At 42.6% G+C, this 15,595-nt stretch overlaps 1 protein-coding gene across 1 annotated transcript; it reads left to right on the forward strand.

The window, feature by feature from the left end:
* Nucleotides 1–9,785: 9,785 nt before the first annotated feature.
* INS (insulin) lies at nt 9,786–14,427 on the forward strand (the record flags this gene model as incomplete). Its single annotated transcript, XM_081001371.1, has 3 exons — nt 9,786–9,811; nt 11,594–11,797; nt 14,291–14,427. Exons 2-3 carry the CDS (start codon nt 11,611–11,613, stop codon nt 14,425–14,427), a joined length of 324 nt encoding a protein of 107 aa, XP_080857497.1. The 5' UTR covers nt 9,786–9,811; nt 11,594–11,610.
* Nucleotides 14,428–15,595: the final 1,168 nt, after the last annotated feature.

The following is a 15,595-nucleotide window of genomic DNA, read 5'->3' on the forward strand; positions in this document are numbered from 1 at the left end:
ATAAATTATTGTCCCTTGCCAAGTATTGCAAGTGGCATTTTCCCCAGTTGCTCCTGTGCATCAAGAGCACAGGTAGGCAGACGATTAGTGGACATGGGAAGTGGTGAAGAGACTCCTGGCCCATTGAAGAGAAACAGTAGAAAGGCTTTCTGCATCATCTGTACTGAACTGTGATCATCTGAGCTACAATGGGGGAAAAGGTAGGACTACCTTACGTCCGGATTTCCCCAGACATTACTGGGATCTCAAAGGCAGAATTGACGTCCAGGGGGGAATTATGGCAACCCTAGAAAAGGGGGGGAGAGAAGCTATTTCTTCAACTTGAAGTTAAAGTGGGGGGGGAAGATGTAAGCTGGGAACCTGAAGCCGGGCAGCTGGGAAATAGTGCATGGTGACTAACTTGAATTAACTCCCAATCTCAACAAAGAAAGAGATTATTTGCCTCCCCTGCTCCTTCTGGTTGTTACACCAATAGTTCCTACAACCTGCAGGTGCTTCGTTTTGGCTCTGGTGTTGTTTTCCTGCAAATCTATGATCTCTGAGCTTCCAGGAACCAGATGTGTCGGTGCCTGATAAGTGCCTCGAACAGTGTTGGCACTGAGGGCCAGGAGGGATCAGAAAACAGGATAGAGGTTCTGCCACCAGTATTATGAATTCATATTCGCCCCCAATGCATTTATGACAAATGGTCAATCAAAATTATTTTAGGGCATGACCTAGAGAGACCCTTCAGCACATGTGAGGACTTGGGCAAGGGACACAAGTCCATGTTCTGTGTCACAATCTGGTGACAGAATGTTTAGTGGATCATGGGAAGGGGAGGCTCTGAATCTTTGGAACATGGGAAGATATCTTCTTCTAGTTCATCTAGTTCAGGGACATCAGCTCTCCAGGATGTCAGATGGTAATCTTTCCCAATCCTAGATGCCAGGAAAAAGATCCTGGGATCTTTTGGATGCAAAGTGTGTTCTCTACCACTGAACTGGGTAATACCATATAATACTCTGCAGGATTTGAAATATCAACCACCTGGAAATCTTCTTCTTAAAAATAAACAGGGGAGGGAGACCAGGTTCCTTATTTTCATCTTATCAACGTGAAATTCACAGACCTGTGAAAGCATCAATGCTGGCTTGGCTTAAATAAAAGCTACAAAAAGATTTATCTCCAAAGCTCTATGACAATTACATAGTGTACTTGCTGAGCTAATGTAATTGCTTACTGGACAGTTCTCTTCCTTCCCTATTTTTTTCCATCAAGATCATCAGACAGGAAATGTCAAAGCCTCATCAAGAGACAGGCTGCCTGAGGACAGTCAATCTGTATCCTGAAACTCAGGGTTACCCAAAAAAAAAAAAAAAAAAAAAAAAAACCCTAAGAAAAAAAAACCCCCAAAACAATACCACACCACACACCAGTTTACAGATCATTCAGAAATATAGAAGTGAGACTGCCATTGCATTTCTGGGTTTCTGCATCTAGCCCACATCATAGTTGAACCCAAGTCTAAGCAAAGTTCATCTAGAAAGATGTGAATGAGACCTTACGCAATCACACAAAAAGCTTGTACTAGTGGCTTTTATTTGAGATTAGTTAAACAGGTATAAAACAGATAAAAGGCTTCTGGACTGAACTTGATACTGTATATGGGGGTCAGGAAACACCAATGGAGCTTTTGTGAAGGCAACCCTTTCTCCAAGTATAGTTAACCTGGGAGGAAATGACACTCCTGTTTTTGGTTCTCACAGTTGCAAGATATTGCTGGTTCCAGATGCATTCTCTGGCCTCTTGATGTTATCTTAGTAATACATAATTCATATTATTATATTTATTTATTGCGTGCATAGTCCACCTTTTCCTCCAAGGAGCTCATGGTGATGCACACGGTACTTTCTCTCCTCATTTAATCCCCATAACAGCCCTGTGAGGTAGGCGAGGCTGAGAGGCAGTGGCTGGTCTAACCACATAGAAGCATATTTTTGTTCACAGCATTTGTGTACTGAAAACACAATAACACAAGCTTTCAGCATATTTTATCTGTTCCGGATGAACAATTTTATATACAAATTTCCCTAACAGAAACAAATTTGCAAGCAATTTCCCCTAATACAGCATACATGGGAAATAATGTATCATCAATGTATGCAGCTTACGTACACTTTCACCTACCACATGTATTTTGTACACATTTTTGGGGTGGTTGGAGAACTGCAAAAATGTGCAAAGGTTGAAGAGTAACTGCATTTTGGACTGTGCATCGTCCCAGGAACTGCACAATAGGTAAACTGAATTTAAATGCAAAATGGCACTGAATTTCTCCTTCACTCCCTGGACACTCTCCTTGTCATGTCTGCACCTCCAGGCCATCCAAAAAGGGTATTCATGTGATCAGCTCCCCTTTTTAAAGTGAACAGAAGGAGAGACATTAACAATGACAAAAAGGACTCAGAGAAGGAATGGACACCCCTGGCCTATCAGGGTTTTTAAAAGCTCCTTTACATGCTATTTCCATGACAGGCTCAAAGTCAGCAAGCATTTCAATTCCAGTTGTGGCAGAACTATGGCCTATCTCTGTCTAAGGCCTTGGCTCTTTTTTGTATTTGCACATCCCATAAATATATGAAGCTACCTTCATGAACCAGACCATAAGGTTATATAGCCCAATATTTTCTACTTGGGCAGGCAGTGGTTCTCCAGGATCTCAGCCAAACGTCTATCCCATCATTTGCTACTGAATTTTTAAAAAAACTGGATTGAAACTAGGATCTTCTACATGGGAAGCATGCACCCTTCCCCTAATTTTGTATGGCCTCAGTCCAACAGAGCATGTGACCAGGTGCGGTTGTACAGCGGAATTGTAAACTAGCTGATAATATATGCAGATAAAATAACTTAGGGCAAGCAGACCTGATTTTTCAGACAAACTCTGTGAAAGTTGAAGGACAGACTTCTGAAAAGGAAGGCACAGCTTATCATCCAATGTTATGAGCTACTATGCAGAGGAACATTTTAATAAATAAGAGCGAGTGGGTGAATCTTCTGAGAAGAGTCCTAAACCTGCCTCTCTCAACTCCTTGGACAACTGCAAGTTTATGGTGGCTCAGTATTCTCTCTCCCTCTGCTTCCTCTGCTTATGGCTTCTCCCTCCCATCTTTCTTTTGCCTTCACCCAGCAGCCAGGTGCTCTTGGGCTGAATCCTCTTGAGTGGCCAATGGCCTCTTCCCACTTCTTGTATGTGTTCCTGTTCCTCCTCGCTTCCTCTCTTGATGTGCCATAAACCCCAGTGCTCCTGCCACCATTCAACTCAGTTTGGGTGGCAGCAGCAGCAGCAGCAGCAGCAGCAGCTATGGGACCTTCCTCTCTACACAGCCAGGCATGCAGTTCCCTCTTTTTCTCCTCCTCCTCCTCACTGGAGACTGGCAGCCGATGGCTCACAGACTGGCTGTGGTCCATGAACTACCACTTTGTGTAGCACTGAGGTAGGCCATGTGGCCTACATGGCTCTGTTTTCCAACAACTCACATCCACTCCCTGTCCCAAATCTGTTTTCTGACTCTTTCCAATGGTAGGGCCGGCCCTGTACCATGTCTGAAGTAGTTGGAACTGGGGGCAGATGAGTCCCACAGCCTCCCGCCCTCCAGCAATTCATGCATTGGGCAGTGGTGCTTTGCCTTCTCTCTCTCTCTCTTTCAGTTAAGACCTGGAAGTGTAGTTCTGCTACTTGTCATTCCCTCGTTTTCTTGTCTCTGTGCCAGACTATTAACACTGCTATTATTCCTCTCTTCCTGCTCTTTCAGAGCCTGTCTGTAAAGCACATCTTTGGGTTTGTTTTTATATGGTACCTTTTTACATTATGGGTGCCATCGGAAGTAGCAATGCAACAGGATGGGCAAAAGGAGCAGCAATTATATCCTTAGCAAGTCGACTTCCCATCAAATCTGCAATCTCAGGAAAGTGGTTCCTATGCCAAAACATATTCAAGTACTCCATCAGGCATCCTGTGGTTGCTATAAAGGGATTAAAAAGCAGAGGTGTCTGCAGAACTATGCAGGAAAGGAATCAGACAACTGGTTTAAAACCCCTAGCATTTATTTATTGCACTTTGAGCTTTATTGAAAGATAGATTCTGGGCACAGTACTTTGGAAAGAACTCACAGAGGGGGCACAATTTGAGGCTTTAGAGAGGGGTGAAGGTGCCAAGTGACGCCCCTCCCCAAATATTATGTGGGCTGCTCCTGTTGTTGTTGTTAGAATTTCTATACCACCCTATACCCGGGGGTCTCAGGGTGGTTCACAGAATAAAATCAAGATATAAAACCATGAAATACCTAATAAAAATAACAACAACAACCCAATAGGCTCCCCCCCCCCACTTTTTTTTTTTAAAAGGGGAATAGGATGTAAACCAGATCAACCAAAGGCCTGGTTAAAAAGGAACATTTTTGCCTGGTGCCTCTAACAAGCATGCCTCTAACAGCCATGTAAGGTGTCCAAAAATGCATATACTAGAATAAAGTGTGCATAAACATGCATATATTTGTAAAAGTCGCATAGAAAAATACATCATACTAGGAAAGACTGTGTTGTAAAAGTGAGTATATTAAGCAGAATTGTATACAAAGATGTGTCTATTAGGAGTATTTGCACAAACTGATGTGGAAATGTACAGAACAGAACTTAAGACTGTTAAAGTGAGAAACTGAAATTGACCATTTTCACCCATCCCTACCTGCCAACTAGCCACTCATTAATTAAAAGGCCCCATCTTGGATCTCAAGCCAGCAGCCAAACTCTGGCTCTTTACCTCCTAAGCCATTAGCTGCCTCATAAGGTCAGGCAGACTGGAGCTTATAGATCAAGGGCTGCCATTCCAGCCTAAAAGGAGTCAGCTGATTCTCCCTTACCCTCAGTTGTCATGCTTTCAGCTGACTCCACAAGGCAATTGGCGCACAACAGGTCCTATAAAAGCCTTGAGGCTAAGCCAGCTCATTAGGTTAGTCTGGTCAATTTCTTGCCTGGTTTCCATCAGCCTGACTTGGGTCATTTTAGCTTGAGTGCTTATGACAGAGCCAGACTTTTCCACAGCTGCTGCATGTCCCAGCACTGGGCCAGACCTCACAACCAGTGGGGCTCTGTTTGCACCCAGAGTAAACCTTTAGTCACTACCCAAAAGGTTGCTCAACCAACACACACAGAAAGTGTGCCTGCAGAAGCACTGATATCATTTCCGTAGCTGTGAACCATCTACATATTTACCACCAATATAGCCAACAGCTCAAATGCTGGCTACAATAGCGTGCTAGTCATTAAGATCCTTGACAGAACACCCATAACCACAGCATTGTGGCAATGATCATTCAAACAAAGCTCAACTGGATAAATCAATATGGTTAGCATGAGAGGGAAAAGCAAGACTTCTGGAGAAATATTTTCAATGAACAGCTGAAGTTCTGGGGAAATCCTGAACCGATGGTTGGTGCTCTGCCAGAGTGCATTTACGTCAACAGCTGTCCTGGGCTGCATCTGTGAAGCTTCAGATATGTTCACACAATCAAATAATAGTTGTAGGGAGTAGCCAGTAATCTTTGTTTGTTATTTTTATAGCCCTGGATGAGCTGAGAGATTTTCTCCTTACCCGACTCATTAGTTTACATGAGCAGGGATGGCTGAGGAGGTCCAGTTTCTTATCCTGTAGTATCAAACGGGATATCTTCAAAGGGGAAATAGATGCATTTGTGGAGGATACAGCTGCCCATGGTCAAGATGGCTGTGTACTACCTCCAGTATCAGGGTTGGTGTGCCTCTGAATACCATTGCGAGGAACACAAGTGGGAACGGTGCTGTCGTACTTCCGTCCCATCCATGAGCTTCCCATAGCCATCTGGTTCACCATTGTGGGAACAGAATGCTGAATCGGATAGGCTTTTGGGACTCTACGTATGTAAGCAAAAATAGCTGGCTATATGGGCACTGTATACATTAGCAGTTAATAAATGACATCAATTTCTATGGTGTTTTTGTGAATTCTGTGATTGAGTGTAGGGTTCTTTTAACCTTTCTAGACCCGTGAACACTTGCCAGTTTTCGTCTTGAGGTGGGGAAGCCATTGTTTCAGGTGGGGATCCAAATAAATGAACAGAAAACCATTGATCTCCTCAGAACCAGGAGAAATTTCTAGTCTAGATAAATATGAGCTGACTACATATGCTGTAAACTGTACAAATGACTCAAATGCCACAGCAAGGAGTGAGGGCTGATTTAGGGGTTCCTGCCATTGAGGCATGCAGTCAATGGACTAAGGGGACTAGGCTAGTCCCCTAAATGCCCCTGGTAAATTAGAATATTAAGGTATTAAAGCTTGGTGCTTTCTTCCCAAAGCCCAGAAAGCTTATTTCCAGCTTAGGGAGGGAGGCGCAATGCTCATATCTGTGATATCAGGACGTCATGATATCACACATGCAGTGCCCCCCCTCCCAATTGCCTTCATAAGCTGGCGTCTCTAGCCCTACAAAAAATTTCACCATCACTGATTGGGGTCTTAGTTTCCCTCCAGTCCATTTGGTGCACTCTGTCCTGTTGCCTTGGCAGGCTGTAGGGTGGAACTTTCCATCATCAATAGATAAGCATCTTCGTATTCCTCGACTACATAAACTAATTTGAGGTTCTTTTTTGCTGCTGTTGATTAGGAACAACCCTGAAACTCTTCATAATTCCTTACTTGGCAGCCTGGCAGCATGTAAACAACCCTTAAGGGGAATGTCACTGAATTGGTTTATTTTACTGATACTATCACCTAAACTTTATGTCGTAAAGGGTGTTTATGGCTGTCCAGGCAGCCATAATCCGTTACAAATTTCTGCAGAAAAACCTGGTTAGCTTAAAAGGAAGTCTATTTGCGTGTTTGGTGATGCAAACTCTCTGGATAAGAAACACACATTTAATTCCATTCCCTTTTCTTCTTTTGTTTTTGTTTGAAGGGGGCTTGTTATAAATGTGTTTTGATTTTAATTCTTTTTTTTTGGTATTTGGATATCATAAAGGCATTTGGTCAAAACAGCTGAACTTATGGTTCATATTAATTTCAAAATTTCAAGCTCTCTTTCACCACTATGTGTTTTGGAAACGATTGTAAAAACAAGACTATGATTCTGCTGTGAAATAGTTCAGGGTATTGTTGCTATGTTATACCCACCAAGTGTTGTTGGATAAACAGGGAATAAAAGTGAGCTTTCAGTTTTATTCCATTTTTTAAAAAAATGAACTGAGCAATATAAAGGTTAATAGTCCTTGCATCTGTTTGGGTGTCAGCAAAATAGGTCTTCCAGTTGCGTTTCAGTTTTGATGAAGCCTAAACTGTACCCAATATCTCATCATTCAGTGGCACCACTCAATGGCTTTCTGTTGAATATGTAAATAACCTCCTCCATTTAATAACACTGTCTCTGAGTTAATATGAAAACTCTAAACTTGATCTATGACGGGCTGTTTTGGACGCATAAGGCATCACTTAGAAGTAATGTCATCAGGTAATGATCATGCATATATGAATGCTCTCTTTCTCCCTAGGGTCCATGTCACATTTTTATTTTAATGGGTTTAAAGTAGGGTTGAAGAACCAGATGTTATTGGACAGCAACATGCATCATCCCTGACCGTTGTCTATGTTGGCTACAACTGGACAGCAACTGCAAGGAATACTTGATACAGAAGAGTGAAAACCTCTTTAGATAATACTCTTAGCACTTACATGCCATTTTAGAGTGCCTCAAATGCTCCACAGACATCTCTCCTGTATTGGTGTCTGCAGCCACAGCAGGAACCGTAACTCTCCAACAGTTTGACTTTACCTGTGATGGTGTGCTCTTCCACTGTCTCTTGAGACAGACGGATGCCAAACACTTCCACTGTGCAACCACATAAGCTTTCATCATTTCTCCATTCACATTATGTTGAATCTCATTATACATTAGCAGAACTTAATTCTCACTGAAATCAATGGGTTACCTGAATGATGACTAACTTGTTCCATTGCATCAGAGCCAACTCCTAGAGGCCGAAGTCCTTTGGCCCTCTCAATAAAATATTTGAGGGGGCTGCCTCTCCCAAGCTGATGGGCATTGCCATTCAAATGGGGTATGTGCGCACACAACTTGTGATTGATTATGTGAAGCGAGGCTTACCTGATCCCCTCCCCCAATACTTTATGCAGGTTGGAACCCCTGTTCCATTGATTTCAAGAAGACCTAAGTTCAGCTAACGTTAGCCTGGAGCCAACCAAATGAGTTTGACCAAGATCCAAAGGCTTGTGTGCAGTAAGGATTTTCTGTCCTCATTTCCTTGAAATCTGCCTTAGAAAGGTCAGGAAACCCTCCAGAGCAGCATTCAAAGTTGCACAAAGCAATGCAGGCAGCAGAGGGTGGAAGCAAGGTTTTGATGCATGCAAGTGAATATCTGGAACCTGGCCTTAGTGTTTAACATGCCATAAATGACTTTCCTGATTTTCCTGTAAAAGAAGTTAATATTATTATCCCCCTGGACCAAGCAGATAACTTTCTTGCAAAACATACAAAGGATAAAATTATCATTCCATCTCCACCCACCTCCAGGTTTGTTCATTCATTCACTTGTTTTGGATCTGGGACATTGCCATCTATGCATGGCTCTTTAAATACATTGGGAGGAATTCAACATCTCACTCGCAGGGTCATTCTATCAGTACTTCTGCTAGCCAGATGGAAAGATCTTCCCCTCTCCTTTCCCCTGCACACTGTTCTATGGATTCTCCCCACCCTCCAGAGTGAATTTGGGGAAGAGGGAGGAGAAGGGGGAAATGCCCATTGCATTGGTGAGAGTCTCTGCGCTGGCTTCTGCAAGCATGCTGGGATACCTAAATCCAGCCCGGGAGGTGGCACTTGGTGCTCAGAGTAGACCCACTGAAGCTAACAGACATGACTAACTTGGGTTCATTAATATCATTGAATGTACTGTGAGTGGGACTTAGCTACATACAACCCATAATCCAGGCATCCCTGGTGCTTTAGCTGCATTGAGTGTCCATAGTCCCAGGGGTGGTGGTGGTGTTCTTCTACCTTATGCCACATGAAATGAAAGCTGTAATGATATCGTTAAAAGATGGAAGCTCGCTGGCTCCCTGCATAAAATCTCCATATCTCTGTTTCTGTACATTTACTTCAAGTAGGCGGCAAATGTGATCTTAGTGATCCTTTGCTATAATGAAGTGTTTTCTTTCCTCTTGAACACCTGGCTAGAGCAGTGTCCCATCAACAGCTTTGCCTCATCACTTGTTACCCAGCAGGGGTGAAATTAACCTAACACGTTAACATGTTTGTTTTTACTTAATTCTGCACTTCAGAAACAGCTGGCACATTGGTGGCCACCCCAATCCCAGCACTGTCTATTGCTCAGCATTCGTGTAATTGTGGAGCTTTAATAGCCCCATTATCTCTTCTGCTAAAAGGGTCACAGCAACTCAAGGCAAGGATTCTGTGAAGCAAAAGCAGGTTGCCGGTTTAATGAGATGGAAACTGCAACCTGTAGCTTCCATTTCCCCCCATCTTTAAGACTTGTTGACTAGGCACACAGTTGACTTAGGCACACAGTTGACTTAATGTGCTCAGCCAGCAAAAAAAAAGGTCTAGGACTATGCTGGGAAGGTGGAGCTGTGCCCAAATCTTACGCAATTGGAACTAGCCAAAGGGTTATAAATATCGAAAGGAAACAAGGTGGAAGTCACTTATTTCCTTTAGTCTCGGAGCCATCTTCGACCCTACCACTGACTCATCTTGGTTAGGTAAGTCTGTGGTCTCCACCATTTCTTTTTTGTCGTGATGCAGCAAGTTGAGTTTAAACTGGAGAGTTCAGAACCCTGCTTGGGTGTTGCACTCATGGAGGAGGGTCATAAGTAGGTCTTGAAGGTTGACTTCAGAAATTGCAATGAAGCAACCCCAAGTGATGCACAGCCATGCTTCTTTTGTAACATCTGAAACTGCAGCCAGAACATCCTGTTGCTGGGCAAATGGAAGACTTCAAAGCATTTTGCACCCTTAACAAGTTGCTCCCAAAGTCATGTGTAGAGACATATAAATTCTGTTTTCAAAATTTCTGGATTGCTATTGACTGTCAACCAACATCGTTTGATGGTGCCCACATTCAGGGGAAATTTCGCATGCTGTGTTTTGCATATTTCCGCTTTGTGCCATGTGCGCATATAGCAGTGGGCAGTTACATTTGATTTCAAAAGATGAAAGTTCCCCAAAGGGAAGAGAGGGGTCAAAAAGGAGTTGAAAGGTGAAATCAATAAGGTCAGATCACTCCAAAATGCTTGGGAGTTGTTTAGAAACTCAACTGGAGTGTACACAACAGATCAGGAAATGTACCATGAGAATGGTGAAGAGCTCCAAAAGGATCTCTCCAAGCTAACTTGAATGGGCCATAAAATGGCAAGTGCAATTCAGTGTAAACCAGTATGAACTGATGTGTGTTGAGATTTTAAAAAAAGTGTGTGTGTGTGCATAGTCCTGATCCAGAAGGCTCTTCTTATGTTCTCTTTTGGGCTATGCCAGTCTCAGCAGCCCTACCATGCATACATCTGGAGACATGAACTTTGTCAAGTGTGCCCTGTCACATGTTTAGGTATACATGTAAAATGTATTTAAGTGTACAAAAATATATATTATATGGCCTCAATGTTTTAGGTAAAATCAGAGTCCTATTGCCATTAGTATTTTACCACTTCAGCAAAAACTTTCTGTAAAGAGAAGGAGAATAGTGAAGATCAACTTCATTAAAAAAAATAAGATTTAGAGTAATTTTAAGTTTTAATTATTTTTATTTAGCAAAAGTTTGCCACTCAATAAAAAATTAGTTTATACACTCGTACCTCAGAAGTCAAATGGAATCTGTTCCAGAAGTCTGTTCGACTTCTAAAATGTTCAGAAACCAAGGCGCAGCTTCTGATTGGCTGCAGGAAGCTCCTGCAGCCAATCGGAACCCGCAGAGCCCACGTTGGACGTTCGGGTTCCAAAGAACGTTCACAAACCAGAACACTCACTCCTGATTTTGTGGCATTCAAGAGCCAAAACGTTCGCCTTGCAGACTTTAAAAACAGTAGACATAATAAAATTACCATGGATAAATTCAACCATTTTGCTTTCTTAAAACACACACACAACCAAATATAATTACATGCCTGGGTAGGCTTACCTAAACAAGATTTTTAGCAGGCATTGAAAACAGTAAATTGAAGACATCTGTCTAATATTAATGGGCAAGGACTTCCAGAATAGGTGCTGCCACACTAAAAGATCAATTTCTCTTTTAGTGTGGAACCAGCATTATGTAGCACTTTTTAAATTGCCAGTTGCACACATCAAAGCAGTGAAGTGGGTACAAATTGAGGAACGGATTTTTTAAGCTTCAGAATTTTATGATATATACTACTAACATTTGTATTACCATTTAGAGTTTGTTTGCCATTTGTAACGTTTACATTTGCCATCATTCTGAAGCTCCTTTTTAATCTACTAGCAACTTATTTCTCTCCTCTCTATTCCTACCCCTCTCTCTTTCCAAGGTCTCCTGTTCATCAGCATGACTCTCTGGATCAGATCTCTGCCTCTCCTAGCGCTGCTTGCTGTTTCAGCTCCTGCTACTAGTTATGCTGTTCCCAATCAGCACCTATGTGGTTCCCATCTAGTGGAAGCACTCTACCTTGTATGTGGAGAGCGGGGTTTCTACTATTCCCCCAAAACACGGCGGAATGTTGAACAGCCCCTAGGTAACTTTTCCAACTTCCTAAAAAGCATCAAAGTGTTTTATACTATAGTTTCTTCATGAATGGCTCATCCACGCTTCCGCTTGTCCTGTGCCTAGAAAGCATGGATCCAAGTAGTTTTCCCTTTACCCCACTCCTTTCCCCAGGGAAAACCTGATCTTTAGTGCTCAATCGGAACAAACATCAACCCGGAGAAAACCTGAATTGTCGTTTGCTTCGACTGAATTCTAAAGAGCAGTTTCCCCCAGGGGAAAGCAGTGGGACAACAGGAAATGTGGCTAAACACTAAGTCATAACTCTAGATGCAGAGAGTCTTGTGTTGGGAGCTGGGCAACATACACCAATATTTATATCATGGTTGACGTTCCCAGGCAAGCGGTCCCAACATAATGGTGAACCCATCAGCACTTTAAAGAATTAATGTAAGGGGAACAAGGTTTTAAAAGAGCCCTTCAGGTCTTCCCTTGCTGCCCATGAAGTCTCCAAGCCTACTGCTCCCTCACTGCTCTCTTGGTCATGAGGTGGTGAGTGCGGTAACCTTATCCTCTTGTGTAAAGTACATAGAGATGAAGGAGGAAGTTGGAAGAGCTGGCACTCTTTCCCACTTCCTTTTTCAGCTCTGTATGCTTTCTAAGGTCAGATTAATTCTCCTGGATGTCACGTTTACTCAGATCCTTTGGAAAAGTAAAGTGTTGTGTGTTTCTTTGTGTTGTTGGTGGGGGCTGGTCCAGGGGAGGTGGAAGAGAAGTGAACAGAACTCATGGTATACCCTGTATTCCAGGAATCTTCTCTCTCTGAAAGTTCAATGTTTGATTTAAAAGCTCTACCGTTTATAATTAGAAAGGGAAATGTGAAGTCAGTGTTCTGATCAATTGATCGAACAGGAACCAGTTGCATATTTGGCTTCTCAACTCTAAATAAGTAATTGGTTTCAATTGTTTGTGATATGTACACTGGCCTCAATATTCAAAGAACTTGTTTTTTCCACAGTTCTATCTCTGAAGCCACACTTAATTTTGCTTGCATAGTTAACTCTTTTCTGTGTATGAAAAAGATTTTCAATTTGCTTTTCTTTAGCCCTCAACCCTCATCCTCACATGTTAAATGTTCTCCTAGTTCTTCTTGTTACTTTTAGCCATGTTAATTTTTATAGCATGCAAATGGAGACTGTCCAGAATTGCTTCCATAAAATGGCTATCCATATAGCAAATGTATTACAGTGGTACCTCGGGTTACATACGCTTCAGGTTACAGACACTTCAAGTTACAGACTCCGCTAACCCAGAAATAATACCTCGGGTTAAGAACTTTGCTTCAGGATGAGAACAGAAATCGTGCTCTGGCGGCGCGGCAGCAGCAGGAGGCCCCATTAGCTAAAGTGGTGCTTCAGGTTAAGAACAGTTTCAGGTTAAGAATGGACCTCTGGAACGAATTATGTACGTAACCAGACATACCACTGTATTTGAAAGCCGTGTTCCATGCAAAAAGAGTGTTCTGCACCCTTACCAATGGAATGCTGAATGTGACCAAGCCAAAATATGTGGCAAAGAGCCTTTGAATGCAATCATTGCTACATCTATCATTTACCCCCTGAAGCATTTTTATTTTACTCGCCTCCACATGGGGACAACGACCTTTCAATCAATACTTTGATTCTTTTTATTGCATAGTACAGTAGATAGTCTGTCTTGTATTATATATTATGTATCAAGTGGCTTTTTCCTACTCCCATTAACTGAGGAAGCAGGGCTGTTATATATTGAAATAAGGCAGGTGTGGAGAGCCTTTGGAGAACCAGAAGTTGCTGAACCACAACTCCCATTATCCTTGGCCATTGACCATGCTTGCTTGGGCTTCTGGGATTTGCAGTTCAGCAACATCTGGAGGGGCAAAGGTTCCCCACCCTTGAAGTAGAGGGAGACACAATGGCAGCTTACAGTAGCAATGGAGAAAGACTTGCTATAGCACACACTGGGGGGCCTCTTCTGAGGGATATGTCTGCCCAGATGTTGAAAGGTGGTCAGAGTGGAATGCATCCCATCAGTTTCTCACTGCTTCTTCTATGTGGGAATTTGCTGATAGTACACTTCATTTAAAAGACTCACAATGTGGAGAATAACATTCCGACCGTGATATAGAATATGCCACTTGTTTTTAGTTAACTGGCTCAAACTACTGCAGCAGTCCAGGACAGCCATTGCAGAGATGAGTTAGACATGAATATGAAGCCAGAAGTGTTCCGAAAGTATATACTGCAGTGGATCACATGGCAGAATGGGAAACCCCCCTTTCTATCTTAACCTCGGTTGTCTCTTTAAGCTGAGTGATTGGTTAAATGAAACGAAACACTTCTGGGTGCACATGTTTGCTCCACTTTACAAGAAAGCTGTTTTAATGGCTGAAGCAAGATAGGAATGCAAGCTTTCTGGTGGACATATGCACACATAGAGTACATTTCAGAGATGCATCAACCTGAGTATTCTCTCCATCCAACAGTGAATGGGCCTTTACAGAATGAAGTGGAAGCACTGCCATTCCAACCACAGGACTTTGAGAAGGTGAAGAGAGGAATTGTGCAGCAATGTTGTCAAAACTCCTGCTCCCTCTATGATCTAGAGAGCTACTGCAACTAACAGAGGAAGACCTGGCTGTGCATGGGGGGCGGGCGGGGGGGGGGAGGGAGAGAAAAGCACTTTGCTCTTGCACCTTTGAAGTAACTGAATAAAAATTCCGTGAATCTACTTAAGCAGCATTTGTGTTGATTATCTATAATGAGAGTGGGGAAACTTTATCAGCTCAAGGACTGCGTTCCTTCTTAGATAACCTTCCAAGGACCACATGCCAGTGACAGGGCCAGAGGCAAAAGTGGGCAGATCAATGTGCTTCTTATTTTTTGTACAGTAGGCAACATTCGAACATACAACATGCTGTTCATGCAAAAGTAAGAGCTTTCTACATCAGCGCCCCAACACATCTCTCTACATCCATGCAAGGAAGAGGACACATTCCAGCCAGGCAAAGCATCTTCAAAACATTTAGAACCCCCTGGATTCTAAAGTTTAGAAGAATATCATTGCTTCAATCTCTGGCTTGTCTACTGCTATAGGACTTCTAATGTGCTTATGGCGGTCCCCTGCCTGCAAGAGTATCCCCATTCATTTCAGTGAAGGAACCTGATCCGCCTGCTTAAAGGAACGCTTCTGAAGATTAGACCCTTTCATTCAAATGAATGGAGAAACCTCAAAAAGAAGAAGCTAGTGGTCATCATGCCTAGTAGCCATGGATAGCCTTATCCGCTAGGAATGTGTCCATTTTTTTAAAGGCATCCAAGTTGGTGGCCATCACCACCTCCTATAGGAGTGAGTTCCATATTTCAGCTTTGCTCTGCATGAAGAACTTCCTTTTATCTGTCCTGAATCTTCTTACCCTCTGGATGTCCATGAGTTCTGTACCTCTTTTCATATATAGTGGTGAGCTTCAAAGCTTTGCCAACATAACCCCATACCAGAATGGACAGGTCCTGTATTGAAGAGTGAATTCAGAATCTGAAACCAAGTGGCTTTAATTTCAGGCAGATGTGGTATTAGCCAAGGCATACTCTAAATGCTGTTCCACTGCTTGTTAGCATTTTGTATGCATGAGCATACCATAAGCACTTCTGAGAGCTACATGCAAAATGTTCAAATATGGAATCATTGGATGTAGCTGAACACAGAGGAAGTAGTAATCTCTTCCATTTCTGTAAACAAAGACCTCATTGCTCTGCAATTTAGAGATTCCTTGTTATTGGTGGAAGAGAAA

The sequence above is a fragment of the Podarcis pityusensis genome, assembly GCF_964106645.2.
Source record: "Podarcis pityusensis genome assembly, chromosome: 1".
Lineage (NCBI taxonomy): Eukaryota > Metazoa > Chordata > Lepidosauria > Squamata > Lacertidae > Podarcis > Podarcis pityusensis.